Source organism: Malaclemys terrapin, chromosome 6, assembly GCF_027887155.1.
Source record: "Malaclemys terrapin pileata isolate rMalTer1 chromosome 6, rMalTer1.hap1, whole genome shotgun sequence".
NCBI lineage: Eukaryota > Metazoa > Chordata > Testudines > Emydidae > Malaclemys > Malaclemys terrapin.
The window spans coordinates 109,436,269-109,459,015 of record NC_071510.1 but is presented as its reverse complement, the minus strand read 5'-3'; the positions used below and the strand labels follow the sequence as shown (position 1 = coordinate 109,459,015).

The window sequence follows — 22,747 nt, the reverse complement described above, 5'->3', positions numbered from 1 at the left end:
GGGCCGGCCCCTAAATCCAAGGAGTCGAAAAGGATGGACCTTTTTGACAGGAAGGTTTACACAACTGGTGCCTGCAGCTGAGGATCGCTAACCAGCAAGCTATCCTCAATATACATAACTTCAACTCGTGGTGCTCCATGTTGAAGTTTAAGGAGCTGATTCCACCAGATTCCAGAGCCAAGTTCTCAGCTATTATTGATGAAGGGAAGGCAGTGGCACGGACCTCTTTTCAGGCTTCATTGGACTCGGTGGACTCGGCAGCCCGCACCCTTTCGTCAGGAGTAGCCATGAGGAGGATCACTTGGCTACAGGTGTCCGAGTTGCCCCTGGAGCTGTAGCAAACCTTGCAGGACCTACCATTTGAAGGGGCAGGGTTATTTTCGGAGCAGACAGACTCCAAGCTGCACAGTTTGAAAGACTCCCGAGTGACTATGAAATCATTGGGCATGCACACTCCAGAAACCCAATGAAAACATTTCAAGCCCCAGTTGCAACAGCAGTACCCATATCTTCCTCCACCGAGGTAGGATTTGTATAGGCATAGGGGCAGCAATGGCAGGCGCAAACCTTCTAATCCCCCTTCTGGGTAGAATCAAGGCCCAACCAAACCTTTCTTGGGCTCTAAGCAGGCCTTTTGAAGATATGGCCAAGGATGACGCACCTGCCATGACACTGAATCCTTCCCCGTTTTATGTATTGTCTATCCCACTTTTACCATGCTTGGTCCCAAATAACATCGGACCGCTGGGTTCTTTGCATGGTAGAAGTGGGATATTCTCTCCAATTCTGCTCCTCCCCTACCTACCAACCTCCTTCCCTGTCCCTCTTCAGGGACCCCTCTCATGAGCAACTCCTTATCCAGGAGGTGTGGGTGCTCCTCGCTATAGAAGCAGTGGAGGAGGTTCCTCAGGAGCTCAGGGGCAAGGGATTCTATTCCCGCTACTTCCTAATCCCCAAAGCCCAGGTGGGTCTCAGACTCATTCTAGACCTGCAAGGACTCAACAAGTTCATGGTAAAGTTGAAGTTCCGCATGGTCTCCTTCAGTACAATTATCCCTTCTCTGGATCCCGGAGACTGATACGCCGCCCTCGACATGAAAGATGCATACTTTCACATAGCTATTCGGCCTGCACACAGACGATTTCTACGGTTTGTGGCCAACCAAAAACATTATCAGTTCACGGTCCTCCCCTTTGGCCTGTTAACAGACCCCAGAGTGTTCACCAAGTGCATGTTGGTCGTAGCAGCCTTCCTCCAAAGGAGGCAGGTGCAAGTATACCCCTACCTCGACGACTGGCTGCTCAGGGGCCTCACCAGGGAGCAGGTGGAGTCTCAAGTCCGATTAGCCAGATCCACTTTTGAGAGACTGGGTCTCCTCCTCAATGTGAACAAGTCAATCTTGTCACCGACCCAAAGAATAGAGTGGTACTGGACTCGGTACAGGCAAGAGCGTTTTTGATGGAGACCTAATTCCAAGCCATGACAGTCATTATTCAAGGCCTCAGGCAGTACCCGATCACTACAGCAAGGGGATGCCTGAGGCTCCTCGACCATATGGCAGCCTGCGCTTACGTGGGCTGGCATGTCAGACGGAGGCTCAGGCCACTCCAGGCGTGGTTCGCTTCAGCCTATCATCCCGGGCGCAACAGCCTGGTCTCAGTGGTCACGGTGCCAGAGCAAGTACTTGAGTTCCTCCAATGGTGGCTCGAGCCTCGGACAGTGTGCAAGAGAGTCCCCTTCAACAGCCCCCAGACCTTCTTGTCCCTGGCAATGGACATGTCAGCTCTGGGATGGGGTGCGCATTTGGGAGACCTCCAAACACAAGGCCTATGGTCACAGGATGAGCTCCTCCTTCATATCAATATCAAGGAGCTCGGGGTAGTACGACTAGCATGCCAAACCTTTCAAGCCTGGCTGCAAGGGCAGTGCGTGGCAGTGATGACGGACAACACCACTGCCATGTTTTACATCAACAAGCAAGGTGGAGCCCATTCCTGCCCTTAAGTCAAGAAGCCCTCCGGCTATGGGAGTTCTGCCTAGCCTTCTCCATTCACCTTGAAGCATTGTACTGGCAGACCACCTCAGCAGATCGTACCGCAATCACGAGTGGTCCATCCGGCCGCAGGTCATACACTCCATCTTCCAAAGGTGGGGGTTTTTGCAGGTCGACCTGTTCACCACCTGGAGCAACAGAAAGTGTCCAACGTTCTGCTCCTTCCAGAATCACAGCCCGGGCTTGATCACGGATGCATTTCTGCTATCCTGGGGAGGCCACCTGTTGTATGCCTTTCCCCCAATCCCTCTCATGCACAAGGTACTTCTCAAGGTCTGCAGGGACAGAGCAGAGGTAATTCGGGTGGTCCCAGCATGACCTCGACAACACTGGTACACCACGCTCCTGGAACAGTCAGTGGACGCCCCAATTGCATTACCACTCCACGCTGATCTGATCATTCAGGACCACGGTCACCTTCAGTACCCAGACCTCCAGTCCCTCCATCTCACGGCCTGGAAGCTTCATGGTTAAACCCATGGAACTACTGTGCTCCGAACCAGTAAGGGAGGTCCTACTTGGCAGCAGGAAACCATCCACCAGGGCCACTTATGGAAAAGGTGGAAAAGGTTCACTTGCTGGTGTGCCCAGCAGCACACACCTCCACTCCAAGCACCTATTCATAGAATCATAGAATCATAGAATATCAGAGTTGGAAGGGACCTCAAGAGGTCATCTAGTCCAACCCCCTGCTCAAAGCAGGACCAATTCCCAGCTAAATCATCCCAGCCAGGGCTTTGTCAAGCCGGGCCTTAAAAACCTCCAAGGAAGGAGACTCCACCACCTCCCTAGGTAACGCATTCCAGTGTTTCACCACCCTCCTAGTGAAATAGTTTTTCCTGATATCCAACCTGGACCTCCCCCACTGCAACTTGAGACCATTGCTCCTTGTTCTGTCATCTGCCACCACTGAGAACAGCCGAGCTCCATCCTCTTTGGAACCCCCCTTCAGGTAGTTGAAGGCTGCTATCAAATCCCCCCTCATTCTTCTCTTCTGGAGACTAAACAATCCCAGTTCTCTCAGCCTCTCCTCATAAGTCATGTGCTCCAGACCCCTAATCATTTTTGTTGCCCTCCGCTGGACTCTTTCCAATTTTTCCACATCCTTCTTGTAGTGTGGGGACCAAAACTGGACACAGTATTCCAGATGAGGCCTCACCAATGTCGAATAAAGGGGAACGATCACGTTCCTCGATCTGCTGGCAATGCCCCTACTTATACAGCCCAAAATGCCATTAGCCTTCTTGGCAACAAGAGCACACTGTTGACTCATATCCAGCTTCTCGTCCACTGTGACCCCTAGGTCCTTTTCAGCAGAACTGCTACCTAGCCATTCGGTCCCTAGTCTGTAGCAGTGCATGGGATTCTTCCGTCCTAAGTGCAGGACTCTGCACTTGTCCTTGTTGAACCTCATCAGGTTTTTTTCTGCCCAATCCTCTAATTTGTCTAGGTCCCTCTGTATCCGATCCCTACCCTCTAGTGTATCTACCACGCCTCCTAGTTTAGTGTCATCTGCAAACTTGCTGAGAGTGCAGTCCACACCATCCTCCAGATCATTAATAAAGATATTAAACAAAACCGGCCCCAGGACCGACCCTTGGGGCACTCCACTTGAAACCGGCTGCCAACTAGACATGGAGCCATTGATCACTACCCGTTGAGCCCGACGATCTAGCCAGCTTTCTATCCACCTTACAGTCCATTCATCCAGCCCATACTTCTTTAACTTGGTGGCAAGAATACTGTGGGAGACAGTATCAAAAGCTTTGCTAAAGTCAAGAAATAACACATCCACTGCTTTCCCCTCATCCACAGAGCCAGTTATCTCATCATAGAAGGCAATTAGGTTAGTCAGGCACGACTTCCCCTTCGTGAATCCATGCTGACTGTTCCTGATCACTTTCCTCTCCTCTAAATGTTTCATAATTGATTCCTTGAGGACCTGCTCCATGATTTTTCCAGGGACTGAGGTGAGGCTGACTGGCCTGTAGTTCCCCGGATCCTCCTTCTTCCCTTTTTTAAAGATGGGCACTACATTAGCCTTTTTCCAGTCATCTGGGACCTCCCCCGATCGCCATGAGTTTTCAAAAATAATGGCTAATGGCTCTGCAATCTCACCCGCCAACTCCTTTAGCACCCTCGGATGCAGCGCATCCGGCCCCATGGACTTGTGCACGTCCAGTTTTTCTAAATAGTCCCGAACCACTTCTTTCTCCACAGAGGGTTGGCCACCTTCTCCCCATGCTGTACTGCCCAGTGCAGCAATCTGGGAGCTGACCTTGTGCGTGAAGACAGAGGCAAAAAAATCATTGAGTACATTAGCTTTTTCCACATCCTCGGTCACTAGGTTGCCTCCCTCATTCAGTAAGGGGCCCACACTTTCCTTGATTTTCTTCTTGTTGCTAACATACCTGAAGAAACCCTTCTTGTTACTCTTAACATCTCTTGCTAACTGCAACTCCAAGTGTGATTTGGCCTTCCTGATTTCACTCCTGCACGCCTGAGCAATATTTTTATACTCCTCCCTGGTCATTTGTCCAATCTTCCACTCCTTATAAGCCTCTTTTTTGCGTTTAAGATCAGCAAGGATTTCACTGTTTAGCCAAGCTGGTCGCCTGCCATATTTACTATTCTTTCTACACATCGGGATGGTTTGTTCCTGCAACCTCAATAAGGATTCTTTAAAATACAGCCAGCTCTCCTGGACCCCTTTGCCCTTCATGTTATTCTCCCAGGGATATTCACTCATTCTAGAGTACCTTCTGTAACTGAAACAACAAGGCCTGGCAGCGTCATCCATCAAGGTACATCTCGCTGCTATCTCAGCCTTCCACCCGGGAGCGTCCAGATGTTCCATATTCACTAACCCCATGGTAGGATGTTTCCTCAAGAGTCTGGAACGGCTACATTCTCAGATTAGACAGCCTGTTCCTTCATGGAACCTTAATCTGGTCCTCTTCAGACTAATGTGGCCCCCATTCGAACTGCTGGCAACTTGCTCCCTTCTCTACCCAGCATGGAAGGTAACCTTCCAGGTCACCGTCACATCAGCTAGGAGGATGTTGGAGTTAAAGGCCCTTACCCCTCACCCATTCTACACCGTCTTCCACAAGGATAAGGTGCAACTCAGGCCTCATCCAGCCTTTCTCCCCAAGGTAGTGTCACACTTCCCTGCTATCCAAAACATTTTTCTACCTGTCTTCTATCCTAAGCCTCAAGCCAGTAGTCAAGAGCAGATGCTACACTCACTGGATTTTCGGCGGGCGCTAACATTCTACATCGAGCGCACTAAGCTGTTCAGGAAGTTGAACCAACCATTTGTAGCAGTAGCAGACTGGATGAAAGGACTCCTGGTCTCATATCAAAGAATATATTCCTGGATCACGTCCTGCATCCGCATGTGCTACGAGCTGACCAAGGTACCAGCCCCACCACTTATGGCACATTCCATGAGGGAACAGGCCTCGTCAACAGTGTTCCTGGCCCAGGTCCTGATACAAGAAATTTGCAGGGCAGCAACTCGGTACATACGTTCATCTCTCATTATGCCATCACCCAGCATGCTGGAGGCTCCACAGCTGACCCAATGGGAGCTGCTAAGGGAAAACTTTCCAATGACTGTGCACGCAGCGCGCACACACCCGATTGGAATGGACATGAACAACACATCTCGAAGAACAACAGTTACGAGAATGTGAGTAACCATTTTATTTTGGAGCTGGAAGAAGGAAAGAATTATCTGTCAAGTTGATTTATTTAAAAAAAATAATGGTAGATGTTTTGAGGTTTGGAATGTAAGAAGTAATCCCATCAGAGATGGATTAGTGAGAAAAGTGCAGGTTAGTCAAAGGTACCTGTTAAATTGTGTCTAATCACATAGATCTGCAATTTATCAGAGGGCTATCATGTATGGATCTGTGAACATACAATGTGGCACATATTGTCAAAAGTAACTAGTTATTCTGGGTGCCATCTCTGTTCTTGACCAATCTGAGACAATTTGGGAGGGGCTGATTTTCTTAAGGTCCCCCTAAATTTTCTCATAATGCTGAGCATGTGCACATGCACATATGAGCGCACACAGTTGGTCAACAAGAAATTTTCAAGAAATGAGAAAAATATATATTCTGCAAAGCTTTTTTAAATTATTTCCTTCACCACCCTCCATTTTTTCTTTAGCCAGTCAGGAGAGTTCAAGAAAAAGAAATTCTGCATATATGTAATTCTATGGTCTGACTGAATCCTTTTTGTATAGGTTACACCTGCTTACCAAAGACCATTATTAATTACTATTACTGATAATGATCCTAGCTCCAATCAGGATTGTGCTAGGGACTGTACAAACACATGTGAAGATTAGCTCTATGGTGTTCAGAATCACTTTGGAACAAATGTTCTTGAAAGCAATACGCTTTATTCAGTGACACAGTTGCCAGCTGTCCCTACATAACAGAGCATGGGCTTCTGTAGCGCTCCTCTCCCAGACTTCCTGTCTGGGATCTTAAATCACTTAAAGGTACAGTTTCCAATGCCACAAGCTTCCTGCCCAGGAAAGTCTACTCCACGGTGTTTTCCCGAACCAGCTCAGAACTGCATGAATTCCCCCACATTTTTCTTCCACCTTTTAGCACTCAAAGGCCCAGGATTTAAGTTTGTCTCAAAAAGACAAATTTTCCTTTTTCTCAAAGAGTTTTTAACTTTTATCTTGAAGCTTCACTTCAATGGGACTTAGGCAGATGCTTAAGTACATATTGAATAGGGATGGACTTAAGTAGTTGCCTAAATGTTTTGGTAGATCAGGGCCTTAGTGAAGGGAGACAAAGTCCCAGAGCAGATGGCTTTTGAAGCAAAGTTCAGAAAGTGAAACAAAATAGATGTTTGGTTTATTTCTTTATACGTTTTTTTTTTTTCTTTTCTTTGTGGTCCCCGGCTTTCCCACCCAGAGAAAATACAACTGTGACAGACTGGAAATCCCCTGAACAACATTGTTCTGATAATAAGATTGCACAAGCTCAACCAAAATATTATGCCTAAAAAGCCTTTTTCTTTCAGTTTGCTTTGCCGAAGAGAGAGAGAGATGATCAAAGTGATAGTCCATTTAAATGATAAACAAGAAGAATTTAAAGAGAGATGGTGTCGTTTTTGTGTGATTCATGATCAGAATACAATTCATTTGTGAGGTCTGAGGCTTTAACAGTTGCATCTGAAAATGCAGCAAAAATTGGTACTAGTGAAGGGGTTCATGTTCTTCTAATTTTGTGCCTATTGTTGGGCCAGATTCTGGAATCTTTACGCAATGTTTCCTAAAACAAAACACCCTGGACCTGGGCTGCATGTAGATTAGGGTTAGAGATATAAGAGGTTATCTCATCCAAAGGACCTGAGGAGGGGAGATTGCATAATTCAAGGTTGCTTGATTCAAAGACCATCTGACTTCAGTGGGCTTTGGATCAGCCCCATGGAAACCCAAAGGAGGACCTGGAATAATGGCTTTGTTGTCAAAATCCCACCGTGAATGAACTGCTGAGGCTGGTGACATCACCAAATGGGGTGGAGACTCTTGGGGGTTTGCCAAAGTGACAATTGGAGGGAGGATCTCGAGGAGGGAGATCTGGGAATGGGAGTTGGAGGGTCAGATAGAATGGCTGGCTAGACTTGCCTGGAGAGGAGGTGTGACGTTATTGACGTGAACTGGGACCGTATAGACCATTGTTGCAACCGTCCTGTAGTGGCACCAAATCTTTTATAAAGGGGGTCAAATGAGGTGTCTAAGACAAGGTTATGGTTTGCTGGTTATGATTATGCTGTCTATATGTGTGTATCATTTTTGTAGTTGAAGTTATGACTATTGGCTCTATACTGTCTGTATTTCAAACTTATGCTATGCTTCTGGGTGACACCTCAGACAAGTTGGTGTCAGCTGTGCCTAGCCTGCTTGATGGCCCATTAAGGATCATCAGCTATACAATTGACCCATTGAGAGAAGACAGATACGCCTTGTAACTCAGCAAAGTATGCAGGAACTTGCCCATGTGACTCTAGACTCCATTTTGCTGTAATTTTCCACAGTAAGAACAAAGAGGTGTTCTTACACCTGGAAAATACTATAAAAGGCTGATGCCACATCTCCATCTTGTCTTCAGTCCTGCTTCTTACCTCTGGAGGGACTTTGCTACAAATGGAAGCTTTACACAAAGGACTGATGACCCATCCCTGCGGGGGATGTACTTCAGAGACTTGATTTGAACCTGCAGTTTATTCTATCATTACTACAAGCCTAAACCAAGAACTTTGCCATTACTGTATGTAATTGACTCCATTTAACCAATTCTAGCTCTCATCTACATCTTTTTCCTTTTATGAATAAACCTTTAGATTTTAGATTCTAAAAGATTGGCAACAGCGTGATTTGTGGGTAAGATCTGATTTGTAGATTGACCTGGGTCTCGGGCCTGGTCCTTTGGGATTGGGAGAAGCTTTTTTTCTTTTACTGGGGTGTTGGTTTTCATAACCATTCATCCCCATAACGAGTGGCACTGGTGGTGATACTCAGAAACTGGAGTGTCTGAAGGAATTGCTTGTGTGACTTGTGGTTAGCCAGTGGGTGAGACCAAAGTCCTCTCTGTCTGGCTGGTTTGGTTTGAGGTGGAAAAACTCCAGCCTGGGGCTGTGACTGCCCTGCTTTAAGCAATTTGTCCTGAACTGGCAGTCTCAGTTGGGTCCTGCCAGAACCAGCATCGTTACAGGGGGGGGCTGACTGAAGAAGGGTTAGTAGAGCCCTGAGGATGGAAAACCTGAAGAGAGCTCAGCATGGTGTCCTCAACCCCAGCAACTCCTCTCCTCTTAGATGATGGGCTCTGGAGGGGAGAGAGTCCTCAGGAAAAGTGAGGGACTCCCACAACCATCCCAGTAACCCAGCATCAAGGGCTGGCACTGAGAGGTGACATCAGATATAGACGGGTCATGGCACATTGTGCGTGTATATTTGTAATAGTTAAGAAGCTCAAGTTAAGCTAACAGAGTAAGAGGAGAGGTTTCAGTGTATAAAACTATTTCTTTAATGCTTCTATGTTAGATTATATTTATTCTTAGCATAATAAGTAAGACCTTTCATTGTCATGAGCTCTATGCCTAGGTCTGATACAGGCTACTAAGTTATTTAGACTCTTGACTGCCACTTCTTAAAGTGATGCTACATAATAATTACACCATGCAACAATGTAGCTCTGGATTTTCCAGTTCTTGGGGATAAAAGGCTAAAACTATTTAACTCTAAAAGTCTAGAAGAGACAAGGAGTTAATATATACTGGATGGTGGCAGCAACAGTACCAGATAAACAGTCACTTAATAGATTTGTGTTTATGTGGTGGTGGTTCACGGAAGGGAAGCAGAGTGTCAGAGGTTCACAAACACTAGCCCATATTAGTCAATGACTAGTCTGCCCCTGAATTATTTTGGTGTGTGTTGGTGTGGAGGAGTTGGAGACACAGAAAGAGGGGGAGGAAATATTTAACACCTCTTCTGTGTGTCTCTGCAGCTTGCTCGCTTTGCATCTGTCTTTTAAGTCCTGATCCTGAAAACTGCGAGTAGTTCCAGATTGCTTACAGACCAATCACATGATTAAGGGTTTGCAGGACTGACCCTTCAGATTGCAATCTCCTTGGAGCAGCGACTGTCTTTATCTTTGTTTTGTACAGCAGCAAGCAAGCTGTTGGTGTTTAGCAAATACTACATAATTGCATTTATATTTATTAATAATAATATATAGCTCTTAACTACCACTTTGAATCTGGGAGATCTCACAGCACTTTACAAATTCTCCCTCCTGGACAACCATGTATTCACACTGTAACTGAGGGCAGAATTTAGCCCCTAGCTCTGTGGTGTGTCTGGTCTTCCTGGACTGTAAGCCATCTCACAAAAGGGCCTTATCTTGCTCTCACCAAAATCACTAGTAAAAATCCCATTGATTCAGTAGGAACCGGGTTGGGCCTTTAGGGCCTGATCCAAATCACACTGAAGTCAGTGGGAGTCTGTTTACTGACTTCAGTGAGTTTTGGATTAAGCCCTTAGTTTGGAAGTGGGAGGCATTTTCAAAATAAAAGTTCCACAAGTATTTTCACTCTGGCTTCCTGGCTCGCTCTGCTTGTCATCCTTTTCAGTGTGTTTACACTTCCCCCTGCCTGCGGTTGCTTTATCAGAGCAGTGGGTTCACACTTCACCCTGGGTATAAAGCAACTGAGTGAGCTCCTCTCTCACACACAGGCACGCACACACCAAATATGCTCAGAATGACACGGACCAGCACAGCGTTTGGCATTTTACTCTTTTTTCTTCTTCACACCACTTCTGGAGAAAGTGGTTCTACCTCAGAAGATGAGTCTGGTGAGTCATTTCACGTTTGCCTTCAGGATCAAGAATAATTGAAAATGTGATTTTAATGAGATCCTCAAACTTCTACTACATACAACTGCAGCCGTTAAACAGAATGGGTTAACATTTTAGCCATTAGCTTTGCCTCTCTCATATTCTTTATGCATGGGATTTGTGTGATTCTGGTGGATTATTTACACAGATATCTATCTATACTTATGCCCAGTCGTGCATCCTTGTGCACCTCAAACTCCTATTAAAACCAGTGAAAGAGTGGAGTGCACAAGGAATGCAGGATAGAGCCTACTTAGCCTCTTTCATTATGGTTAGCTTTGTATAAGAATTATGATTGTTTAAGGCTGGTAAGTAAAGAATTAGTTCATTCCATTATGTTTTGCAAATACATTAAAGTGCCATATGAAAGGGATAAGGCACTGATTCTGCTCTCACAATCCTCTTAGGGAAAAATGTTTTAAAGTGCCAGAAACAGTCCAATCTGCTCCACCCCAGAGGCAAAAAGTTTCCTATTCAGAAGATTATTTTTGAGCCCCAGAGATAAGTTATCTCAAGCAGGGAGTGGCCCTATGATGCAAAGGATGCTCTCCAGTCCCCCTTTTCGGCGAGGTGGGGTCAAGGGGCAGCATTTAAACAAGGAGCTTCTAGGAGCTACCTGCAGCACATCACTGATGTGTGTTTATCATAAAGGCACTCGAATTACATCAGGGGCATTACAGTAATAATGACCTTAGTTCAACAAACTCTATTATTTTGCTTGGACAGTTAAAAGTATTTTGCAGCAGAAATCATCAAATTTGTAAATACTCCACTCAATGTAGACATTTTGTACATAGTTCTGCACTACATTCAGGAAAATTTCCCATTGCCATCAATGAGAATACTTTTCTGACACACACCTTGAGACTCAGATCCTTTAAATTGCCTAGGACCCGGTCCTGAAAACCTTTACTCACATGAATAATCTTCACTCATATGAGTCATTCTATTAAAGTCAGTGGGACTGTGCAGATAAGGACTACTGACATAAGACTAGTCTCTCTCAATTACCGTCATTTAGGTTCCTAACATTTTGTTATTAGATGAGTAGCAGTTTTTAATGGTGAGGTAATTACTGTGTATCTATGCTAAGTTTTAGATGTAACTCCATTAGTTCCCTCTGTTTTTCCCATCTGCAGTGAATTATATATTTATTACACCAGAACAAAGTGCATGGCAGTTTTACTGGTTAGAAGATCTTAAACCTACTTATGATGTGTTTTCCCCCTATTTTCTTGTATTTACATAATTTGCAGCTGATCCGCACCTGATCCTGCAATCCCTTATTCAGGTGAGTGGTCCCATTGACATCAACATTAATAAAAATATATTGAAATCAATGTCTCTGAAATCACTGGGACCACTCAACTCTGACATATATTATTAACCCTGCTCCCTTTCAGTCAAAATCGCTTTGCCGTCAACTTCAAAGGGAACAGGATTGGGCCCTGGTTAGAAACAGAAACAGATCCTGAAAACCCTTACTCATGTGTCCCATTGACTTCAATGGCCCTGCTCACAGGGTAAGTGTTTGTAGGATGTTTGTAGGATGGGGTCAGCTCACATGAGAACTATTTTAATTTAAGATCACTTCTAAATACAGCAGATATTCAATCAGATGCCAACAACACCATGGCAATTTAAGGTCCTGATCCTGCAGCCATTTACATCTGTGCTTAACTTTATTGTTAACCAATAAATATTATTGATATGACACATATTAATATGCATTAAGCCCACAATATCAATATGACATTATATCGTATCTATATTTCTAGCAGTTACATGGCCTGAATTGACCTATATCTTTTTATAATTCTGTTCTATGCTAAGCATCCCGTAACACTTTGCAAAGCTGAAGTCAGCTTTGGCATGCGGAAATAAGGAACTTGTGAAAGGCAAAATACTTCAATGTTCTACTACAGTCTAAGCTGAGGAGGTACCTTCATGGACCAGTCTCTGGAATGCTAGTATCCAAAACAAAGGAAAGGCACAGAAAAACAGTTAAGGGGCTGGGACAAACTGGTGGGTTGGATTTTAGTGATGTGTAAAGAGTTTTGTAACTTGTAAAATCATCCTAAAAACACTCTTAGCTGAAACACACTTTCTGTGTAAGGTGAATTTAACAATGCTGCACAAGACGGCTTCCCAGAAACTGGTATCTTACTGAGCCTTTCTTCCTGTACATTCTAATATTAGCTTTTAGCAAAAAAACCTGACTGATATTGGTCATTTCGTCTCTTGAATGTATTTCTTAATGGACTGAAGTGTAGCCAAGCAACTGACTATACAATTATCAGGGGTATGTACTGTGAGTAGTCCTATGGACATCAGTGCACAAAGTTAAGAATGTAAATAAGTCTCTGCAAATATTTATATTGTGGTGGTGCCAAAGTCCTCTATCAGTATTGGGGCCACATTGTGTTGTGTCCTGTACAAACACGGAAAAGAGACAACTGCCTTAAAGGGTTTATAGTGTAAGTGATTATGAGCCCAGTTCTTCTCCTATTGAAATTAGTGTCAAAGTTCCGCACTGATTTAAATGAAATCAGGATTAGGTGTTAAGTTTGAGTTACCTATGATCTGGGGGAAACAATCATGATCCTGCAAATTTTTACTGATGTAAACAGACCTTACTCACATCATTAGTCATGTAGAGGTCACTGGGGCCATGATTAAGAGCTATTTGTGTGAGTTAGGATTGTCAAGTTCAGGAGTCAACAGGGAGAGAAGTATATTGTTGATTGTCAGATAGCAAAATTTAATTTTAAGCTGTTAGAATATGGTACATGAAAATTTCTTTTAAATGGCACATATCATGCTAATTGCTAATCTAATACTTTAACTGATCATTTTTTACTGTTAGAAATACTTTTCATGACTCAAAAAAGTTGCATTCACAGTGCAGGAGTTCAGTGCCAGATAGGGTGACCAGATGTCCCAATTTTAGAGAGACAGTCCAGAGTTTGGGGTCTTTTTCTTGTATAGGCTCCTATTACCCTCTGCTCCCGTCCCGATTTTTCACACTTGCTGTCTGGTCACCCTAGTGCCAGACATTGCAAGTCAGCTGCCCTCCTGCTTTAATGCTAATCTAACATCTGAAGAACCCCTTTACTATTTAAACATTCAACAGTTCAAATGCTAGAGAAAGAAGTTAATCTTCTTTAGATTATTCAATTTTTAGGACAGCGGGATGGATTCTGATTTACAACTTCTGCCACTTGAGTCCCATTCTTATGGGTCCTGAATAAATACAACTTTTCAGATAATTGTAGCAGCTGTCAAGAGGATTCTTATTTGAGAGTCTTACTTGTTGATGTGATACAATCCATGGATTTATACATATTATGACATGGCCTTTATTTACATATATAAACAACCATGCAAAACAATGTCACTATATAAGTAGTAAACAGTAATAATAATCCACAACAATTTTAATGTTACCCATATGTACCCAGAATTATGAATAACTCGAGGCAAGTAATTGTATCAGAAGTCTTAAGAGTGCTGCATAGTCTCTGGTCATATAGGACATGAGTCTCTATATGTGACTAGATGGCTCAGAGGAATTGTGATAGACTTTCACCTCTATTAAATCAGTCCAAAGCCAGTTCTCGACTAGTACTGATTGGAAGCTGTGTCTCTTTAATAGTCAAGGTGAAATAAATGTCATCGTCTTGGTCTAGGTGTCCATGTAACAAAAGATATTTCTACTACAATTGGCACTAAATGACAACCTTGGAGTTTCAACAGAATAGAATCTCAGGGTTGGAAGGGACCTCAGGAGGTTATCTAGTCCAACCCCCTGCTCAAAGCAGGACCAATCCCCAACTATTTTTTTTTTGCCCCAGATCCCTAAATGCCCCCCTCAAGGATTAAACTAACAACCCTGGATTTAGGAGGCCAATTTTCATACCACTGAGCTATCCCTCCTTTTAGCTGCAAAGGAGCCAAAAATGGAATGGACATAGAGAATGATTATTATGATTACTGCTACTGGCCAATTGCACCTACAAATTGGGTGCAGTGCTAGACTATGAGAAAATATCCTATTAGTATTGTTACCTTGTCCTGGCCCATCTCCTTCCTGTCTGCATGTTTCTTTCATTCACCTGTGAGGTCTTGGCATTTAGTCTGTAAGCTCTTTGGAGCAGGAGCTGTCTTTTACGATACGTGTGTACCATGTCTAGCAGAACGGGGCCCTGGCTTTAAATTGAGGCCTCTAGGGCACTAGTGTAATATAAATAACCATGAATAATACCTCATCTCCCTCCAGTTCAGAGTTGAGGCACATTGGCAGGGCAGTGGAGTGATGCTTGCACAGCTGCACCCCGGCTGTACCTGTTTGGTGGATAAAAAGAGAACTTCCTTCTCCAAGGGCATCAATCCTACATCTTTCTCCAGCATCCAATTCCCTTAAATATTAAAAGAAGATGGTGGGTCCAGGGTGGGACTTGGAGGATGGTGAGTCATATATCATCATTCTCATCCCCAGAAAGCAGTAGGGAACAGAAGTTAATACAGCCTGGCTTTCAGACAGCTAATGCTCACAGGGCCCATTACAGAGAACAGTACCACTGCTTCTTACCCACTTTTCAGCTAGCTTCTGTGCAGAGGTGCTGAGGGGAGGAAGCTCCTTCCATTCTTCCCTGGTGGACCTGCTCTGGTGCCATTCACAATCTAACCCTTCATTATCAGTTCTGCTGAACTTGGAGTGGAAGTTGGGGTGGAAATATTTCTCTCAGAAGTTTGTTTATTTTGCTATCCCTGATCTGACATGCAAGAGCTTTGGATATGAAACACGCATCATCCAGTCAAACAGCAATTGTTTTATGACTCATCAAGGCAAACTTTGAAGAAACAGTGTTATGTGACAGAAAGTTTGAGATTTCCCTGAAAGACCGATGGCATGACATTTGACAGAAATGGATGGCACAGTCAAAATGTGCCGCAGTGCTCACGCGCCTGTGCCAGCGTAAGGGGATTTGAAATGAGACCTCTAAAATTCTACCTTAATTTTCTAGTTCTTGTCAATAATCTGACAGCAAAGCACAAGTATCAGTTCCATTACACATAAGTTTTGGGGGCATGAGCTATTGTGCAAAGATAGGCTGTTGATAAATTACAGAGGATTCAGCGAAGAGCCACAGGAACGATTGAAGGATTAGAAAGGATTAAAGAAATAGAAAACATGCCTGACAGTGATAGACTCAAGGAGCTCAAGCTGCTTAGTTTAACAAAGAACAAGTTAGAAGGTCATTTAATCACAGTCTATAAGTACCTACATGGAGAATAAATATTTAATATTTGGCTCTTCAGTCTAGCAGAGAAAGGTATAACACGATCCGGGGGCTGGAAGTTGAAGCTAGACAAATTCAGACTGGAAATAAGGCATGGGGGTAATTAACCACTGGAACAACTTACCAAGGGTCATTGTGTATTCTTCATCACTGGCCATTTTAAAATCAAAATTGGATGTTTTTCTAAAAGATTTGATGTAGGCATTATTTTGAGGAAGTCCTGTGGCCTGGGCTATACAGGAGGTCAGACTAGTGATTACAATGGTCCCTTGTAATCTATTAATGTTCTCAGACATTTGGGGGCCTATCTAGACAACTGCTATTCGGACCTGTTTAGCTACAATAATGTAATGACGCTGGTGTATCCTCCAGTGTAGATGTGCTGCACCAGAGTAATAAGGTGCTTAGCTTATTTGAAACACCGATACAAATAGCCCCGGTACATACAAACTTTAAGTCTTGGCCAGAAACTCCCCTTCTATTTCAGTCCTAAACTTCTCAAACAGTAACTTTTATTCTTGCCAAACTGAGTGATGGTGCTATTGTGTGAAAAATGGAGTCTAGGATGCGTCAAGCTGACTTACCATATAAGATTTATGTCTAGAGATTGATGCTATATTCTGGGAATCCTGGTTTGTTACTGGTGCTCAGTACACATTTCTTACTATGCCTAGCATGTCATGAGATATAACACCTTCAAAAACCACAATATCATGATTTCTAGAAAATGCTGACAGTTTTTGAAGATGGATTAGTTCCCATTTTTCTCTTGGTATGAGGTTTGTACGTGGTTCTTACAATTAATATTTGGCTACCTGTGACTAATATGGCCATCTCACATTCATGCAAATTAACACTATAACATCATACTGCATATGTATTGCATGCATCAAAGGGAGTTCTATGTATGGAGGGCTTCCAAGATCAAATCAATACTCCATCTTTTATACTATGATTAATGATAAAAGCCAAGACTGGCCTAGCTAAACCAATATATTAGCTCCTGAATGATGTCATTTTATAATTGATACACTGGCTACCCTGTGTGTCCTTCAGTATGAGTGTGGATGGAATTCACCCTTTGTGCAGAGAGAGGACATTTAATAAACCCAGAAAAAAGAAAAAGAAAAACCCTTTCTATGATTTTATAAAACTGAAATGTTGGGCTTAGACTACTGGATGCTTCTCCTTTATAGCAACTTCTAATAAAAGAGCCTGTTTCATAACGAGGCTGTTAAATTGTATTTCAAACAAACACAGTCATTTGCTTCATTAACATTCCGTATATTTCTCCTTAGATGATGAATTAGAGAACATTGATGTTGAGTGTTTCAGCCAGCTGGAAATTAAGGAAGACTGTCACTCCCTAACATGCAACTTTACGGAGTTGGACCTTAACAATACTAACAGTAACCTTACAATATGGTAAGAAGCTACATACTATGTCAGCTATCACAGTACTATAATTCCTGAATACTAATAATCAATATGCCACAGGTTGGAAAGCATGGATGGAAGAACTGGGAAAAGTTATGATTCTGAGTTTTGTACCAGTTTTGAATACAAAAAGTCAAGAGTTTGGTGAGCCAGAATCCAAACTCCAAATAGGAAAATTAATCAGCTGAAAGGAATTTGTACAAAACACTCCAGTAACTTTGTAATGTACATAATGGGTCTGATCCTGCTCCCACTGGGCCAGAGTCTACCTGGTCATTATGCAGAATGAGAGTATTGCAACTGACTTCATTGGGAGTCACTGTAAGTATCTCAGTAAAATTCAGCTATACAGACTGAAGAGGGTGAAGAGGAAGTGTCCATTATTTAAATCAAGACAGAAATTAACCAATCATCTTCATGCACAGAAAACATGCATTAGAATAAATATTCTGTACAAAATGTGCACAGTTATCAATGAAATCAGAGAACTTTGCGTCGAGATGGGGCCATAGCAATATTTTCAACCCTGTTTTTGTCACTGAGGCACACTTTGTCAGACTTTTCGTTCTGTGGTTTACTTTTGCTTTATCCTTTGGCTTGTTTTTCCTGAAACTGAAAGTATGGTAACAATCAGCAAAAGAAGGGGATTTTTCAGCATCCAATTCTTCTAATAGTTGCTTTACTTGTTTTTTCTTATCTGTTAGAATTTTTCTATTTTCCTGAGAAATGAAATAAAAATTGAGACATGGTGTTTCCTATCCATGGAAATAATCAGATTAAAAAGTATCATTTTAGAAAATGGAGGTTCATTAACTTATTTGATTAATAAGAAAAGTCTAGTAATGTACATTATATTTTCTTGTTTCCTACATACATAATCACTAATGCTGCATGACTTCAAAGAGTCTGCTGGAAATAATTTTCCAATGACGTCTGACATGACCTTCAACACCTATCAGACTGTTGGTTTGCCAAATTATTTTGTAGCTTCAGAACTGTATCTCATACTGTAGCTTGATCAAGTTCTTTCTCCTTGTGATGGGTTTGGTCACAGAGACCCCCTTGAGGCTGTCACCTGACATGCTGGAATTACCTCTGAGCCTGTTTTCCCTGCCAGCCTGGGATTCCAGAATCCTGCCTTGTTGAGCCAGACACACTAGCCTGCTGCAACACAGACCCAGGTCTGGTCCACGCCCCGCAAAGCTGCAGACTTTAACCAAAAAATGCTCAGCAAATCCCCTATTTCCAGCACCCAATTCCCAATGGGATCCAAACCCCAAATAAATCCTTTTTACTCTGTATAAAGCTTATACGGGGTAAACTCATAAATTGTCTGACCGCTATAACACTGATAGAGAGGGATGCACAGTTGTTTGCTCCCCCAGGTATTAATCATTTACTCTGGGTTAATTAATAAACAAAAGTGATCTTATTAAATATAAAAATAGAATTTAAGTGGTTTCAAGTAATAACAGACAGACCAAAGTAAGTTACCAAGCAAAATAAAACAAAACACGCAAGTCTAAGCCTAATACATTAAGAAACTGAATACAGGTAAATCTCACCCTCAGAGATGTTCCAATAAGTTTCTTTCACAGACTAGATTCCTTCTTAGTCTTGAACCAATCCTTTCCCCTGGTACAGTTCTTGTTAGCTCCTGCTCAGGTGGTAACTAGGGGATTCTCATGACTGGTAACCCCTTTGTTCTGTTCCACCCCCTTTTATATATTTGGCACAAGGCGGGACTCCTTTGTCTCACTTTGGGTTCCCACCCTTCCTTCTAAATGGAAAAGCACCAGGTTTAGGATGGATTCCAGTACCAGGTGACATGGTCACATGTCCTGTGAGACCCCAAGCCTCCATTCTTTCCGGCCTGACTCAGATGAACACAGGAAGGTTTACAAGTAAACAGAGCCATTTACAACCAGTTGTTCTGGTCAATGGGAGCCATCAAGATTCTAAACCACCATTAATGGCCCACACTTTGCATAATTACAATAGGACTTTAGAATAATACTACATATTTATAGCTTCAGATACAAGAATGATACATTCATACAAATAGGATGACCGCATTCAGTAGATTATAAGCTTTGTAATGATACCTTAGAAGAGACCTTTTGCATAAAGCATATTCCAGTTACATTATATTCACATTCCAAGCATATTTTCATAAAGCATATGGAGTGCAACGTCACACTCCTGACTCACCTTTTGAAAAATAGCATTTTTATCCATGGATCAAGGGTATTTCACACTAATTGCTCATTGTCAGGATGTAATTTGTTAAATTAGGGAAGCTTTTTCTCATAACCATCTTTATCATCAGTTGTATGACAGACATATACCCTGCCTCAGTTTCCCCTTTCTTCTGCCCATGAACAGAGTCTCTCAATGTCCAATAGAAAGCCCACCTCTGGGCATAACATATTGACAGACACCAGTGCAGTAATTCCCCCCAAAACCCTTGTAGTAAAACCATTCTCAATAAACCCACAGTAAACATATAAACGTACAACAGTTTTTCCAGTCCCCTCTTCAGGGACAGCACCTCCAGGTCCCTCACCCAAGACTCAATGGCAGCACTGTGTTCCCTGTTTCTTTTGCCCTGAGCCAGGGCCTCACTGCCAAAGAATGACCAGTCTCCTGACCGTTACCACAGCCCCCTACAAGAGATCTCCCCAGAGTTCCACTTAGGGTTGCCACCAACTCAGGTTTTCCCAGCATAGTCCCTTTTTTGAGGTAGCTGTCCCAGGCAATCTGTCAGGGTACTCAGTACACACTCCCAGCAGTCCAGTTTTATGGGCTCAGGATCATCTTGGATGTCTCATGTTTTTGTATCTCAAAAATGGCAACTCTTGTTCCTCTCCTGAGGCCTCCCTGCCTGAGTCCGAGCCTTGCTCAGGGCACAGCCCACCAGGGTCCACCCTCTTGCTTCCACTGACCAAGCGGGATCTTCCCCTTTTGCCTAGGGCCACTGTCCAGGCCTTCTCCTTGTCAGGTGTCTCCAGCCTTGCTTCTCAGCTCAGTTCTCATCCCTAGTTCTGCTCTAGCTGTCCTCGGGGGGGGGGGGAATAACTCAGTGGTTTGAGCATTGGCATCCTAAATCCACTGTTGTGAGCTTGATCCTTGAGGGGGCCATTTAGGGAGCTGGGGCAAAAATCTGTCTGGGGATTGGTCCTGCTTTGAGCAGGAGGTTGGACTAGATGACCTCCTAAGGTCCCTACTAACCCAGATATTCTATGAGAGTTCAGATCTTCTGTAGCTCTTCCTTTCTGTCTCTGGTCTCAGACAGCACTCACCTGCCAATCTCCTCCCCCAGTGACCCAGGTGCCCTCTTTTAAAACCCAATCAGGAGGCAGCCCCACTGGTGCACGGGACTCCACTCCCTCTTAAAGGGGCCAGCCACCCTGTGACACATCATTTTTTCCAAGTTCCAATATCCTGGACTAAACTTCCTATTTTATGCAGTGCATTTTCATTGTGATATATCACATCAACCCTCCCTTCCTCCACTGTTCTTCTGTCTTCCACAAATTCTTTCATCTATATCCATCCTTTAAAATTTCCAGTCTGTGCTCATTTTCCACTTGTAATACATCCCTACATTCTGTGATTTTGTTGAGCTGTGAACTGCACAGATAATCAGATGTGGTCCTAAAAAGTGTGATCACAGTCAGCTTCTGACAGAAATTAGTGATTCTCTGTTTACTTTCTTCTACCCTGTTGTTATAAATGTATTGGTCTTAAATTGTTGGTTTTAAATTGTGGTCATGTCAGCTGTGGTTGTCATGGATAGAGGAGCATGTTAAAGTGAAACAGTGCCATGTAACTTTTCCCCTCATTTATTATCATTTAATTAACGTGGTAATTCTACTTCTGCTGGGAAGTTTTGCCATTGACTTACATGGGATCAGCCCCCACAAGGCTCATTTGAAGTGTATATTTAAATTGTGATAACATTTATTTTTAAAAAACAAAGTTATTTTAACACAAACATCTCAAATTAAATGATGGAACCCATGGAACCAGAATTAAAAAACAATGGCCATATTGTGATCCCATTATTTTCATGACATAGTACCTTATTCCACAAGGAGTCTCACTGAAGTTCATATAAATAAAGGTAAACAGCAGGTTTAAAACAAACAAAAGGAGGGATTTTTTCACACAACGCACAGTGAACCTGTGGAACTCGTTGCCAGAGGATGTTGTGAAGACCAAGACTAATACAGGGTTCAAAAAAGAACTAGATAAATTCATGGAGGATCCACTAAACTAAGGCCACTGTTTTTGTTTCTGGATGGTTAATCTTGTAGCTGGTAGGCGGGAGAAGTGGAGCGGCCGCTGCGCTCAGAGAGGGAGTCTGAGCCGCATGTGTCAGTGTACCGCCGGCAGCCCAGCCCAGGAACGCTGTAAAAAAAATGTGGGGGCACCGCTTTTTGGCGCCCCCAAATCTTGGCGTCCTAGGCAACCGCCTAGTTTGCCTTAATGGTAGCACCGGCCCTGTCCCCAATAGGCCTAGATCAAGTCTATAAAAGGTTAATGCAGACATCTAAAGAGCAGAACCTACTTAGGAAAATACGAGAGCATTAAATTAATCCTGAAATTAAAGTCATGACTGCAGCACACTAAGTCAGTTTGCAGAGGCTAACCTCCAGGAACAAGGGGGCAGAACTAGAATATGTATCTTAGAAGACAATATGGACTCTTACGATCACTAGAGCAACAATATCTGATCCAAAGGCTACAATATAGAGTCAGTGATCTGGAGGACTGGTCCAGCAAAAATAATTTGAGGGTGGTCAGGCTCCCTCTGGAAGTGGAAAAGTGCAGGCCAATAGAATTATTGTCTAAGACCCTATTTCAGATTCTTTCCTTATACCTTGATACAGAGCTGAACATAGAAAGACCTCTCCACTTCCTAGCTCCCAAACCTTCAGCTAATGCCAAACCTATGGGATTTATATTCAAATTCCTAATATACAATGTGCAATAATCCAGCCTTTAAAAGCCAGAGAAAAAGGAAACCTGAGTTGGAATGGACATAAAATAATATTTCCAAATATTATTTGGAATAATAAAGCTGAGCTTTAGTTAAACATAGTTAACAAGGAGCCCTGTTCAATATGTCAAGGAAGATGGTCAAGGAGAAAGGACTGACCTATTTTATAGCCTTCCCAGCTATTTTTAAAATCAAACAGGCTGGCTAACTCCTTGGCTACTCCAAACCGGCAGAAGCAGAAAACTATATTGCCTCCATATAATTAAACAGACAAATTAGGTGATTGATTTGCCTAACAAACTGTTCAAATTGGGATTGGTCATGTATCAATCCAAATCTCCTGTCTCCATTTTGAATAATAGTTAGGTTTGTTTGGTTTTTTTTGGAGGGGTGGGGGAGGGTTGCTGTCTCTTCGTCTTACTCATAGTGCTTTTAAGAACAGCATACCAGTAATGTATTCAGTTTAAATTACGGGTGTTGATATTTGGTGACATACCCAAGGATGAGGGAAATATTTCAAT

The 22,747-nt window shown here is 43.1% G+C and overlaps 2 protein-coding genes across 2 annotated transcripts in view; one reads left to right on the top strand and one right to left on the bottom strand.

The window, feature by feature from the left end:
* Window positions 1-22,747, bottom strand: part of LOC128839638 (uncharacterized) — an 85,924-nt gene that overhangs the window by 42,315 nt on the left and 20,862 nt on the right. The gene's annotated exons all lie outside the window — the stretch shown is intronic.
* Window positions 10,233-22,747, top strand: part of IL7R (interleukin 7 receptor) — a 31,763-nt gene continuing 19,248 nt past the window's right edge. The window contains exons 1-2 of the mRNA XM_054032811.1: window positions 10,233-10,439; window positions 17,083-17,209. Coding sequence (XP_053888786.1) covers window positions 10,337-10,439; window positions 17,083-17,209 — 230 coding nt within the window. The 5' untranslated portion in view covers window positions 10,233-10,336. The remainder of the gene's footprint in view (window positions 10,440-17,082; window positions 17,210-22,747) is intronic.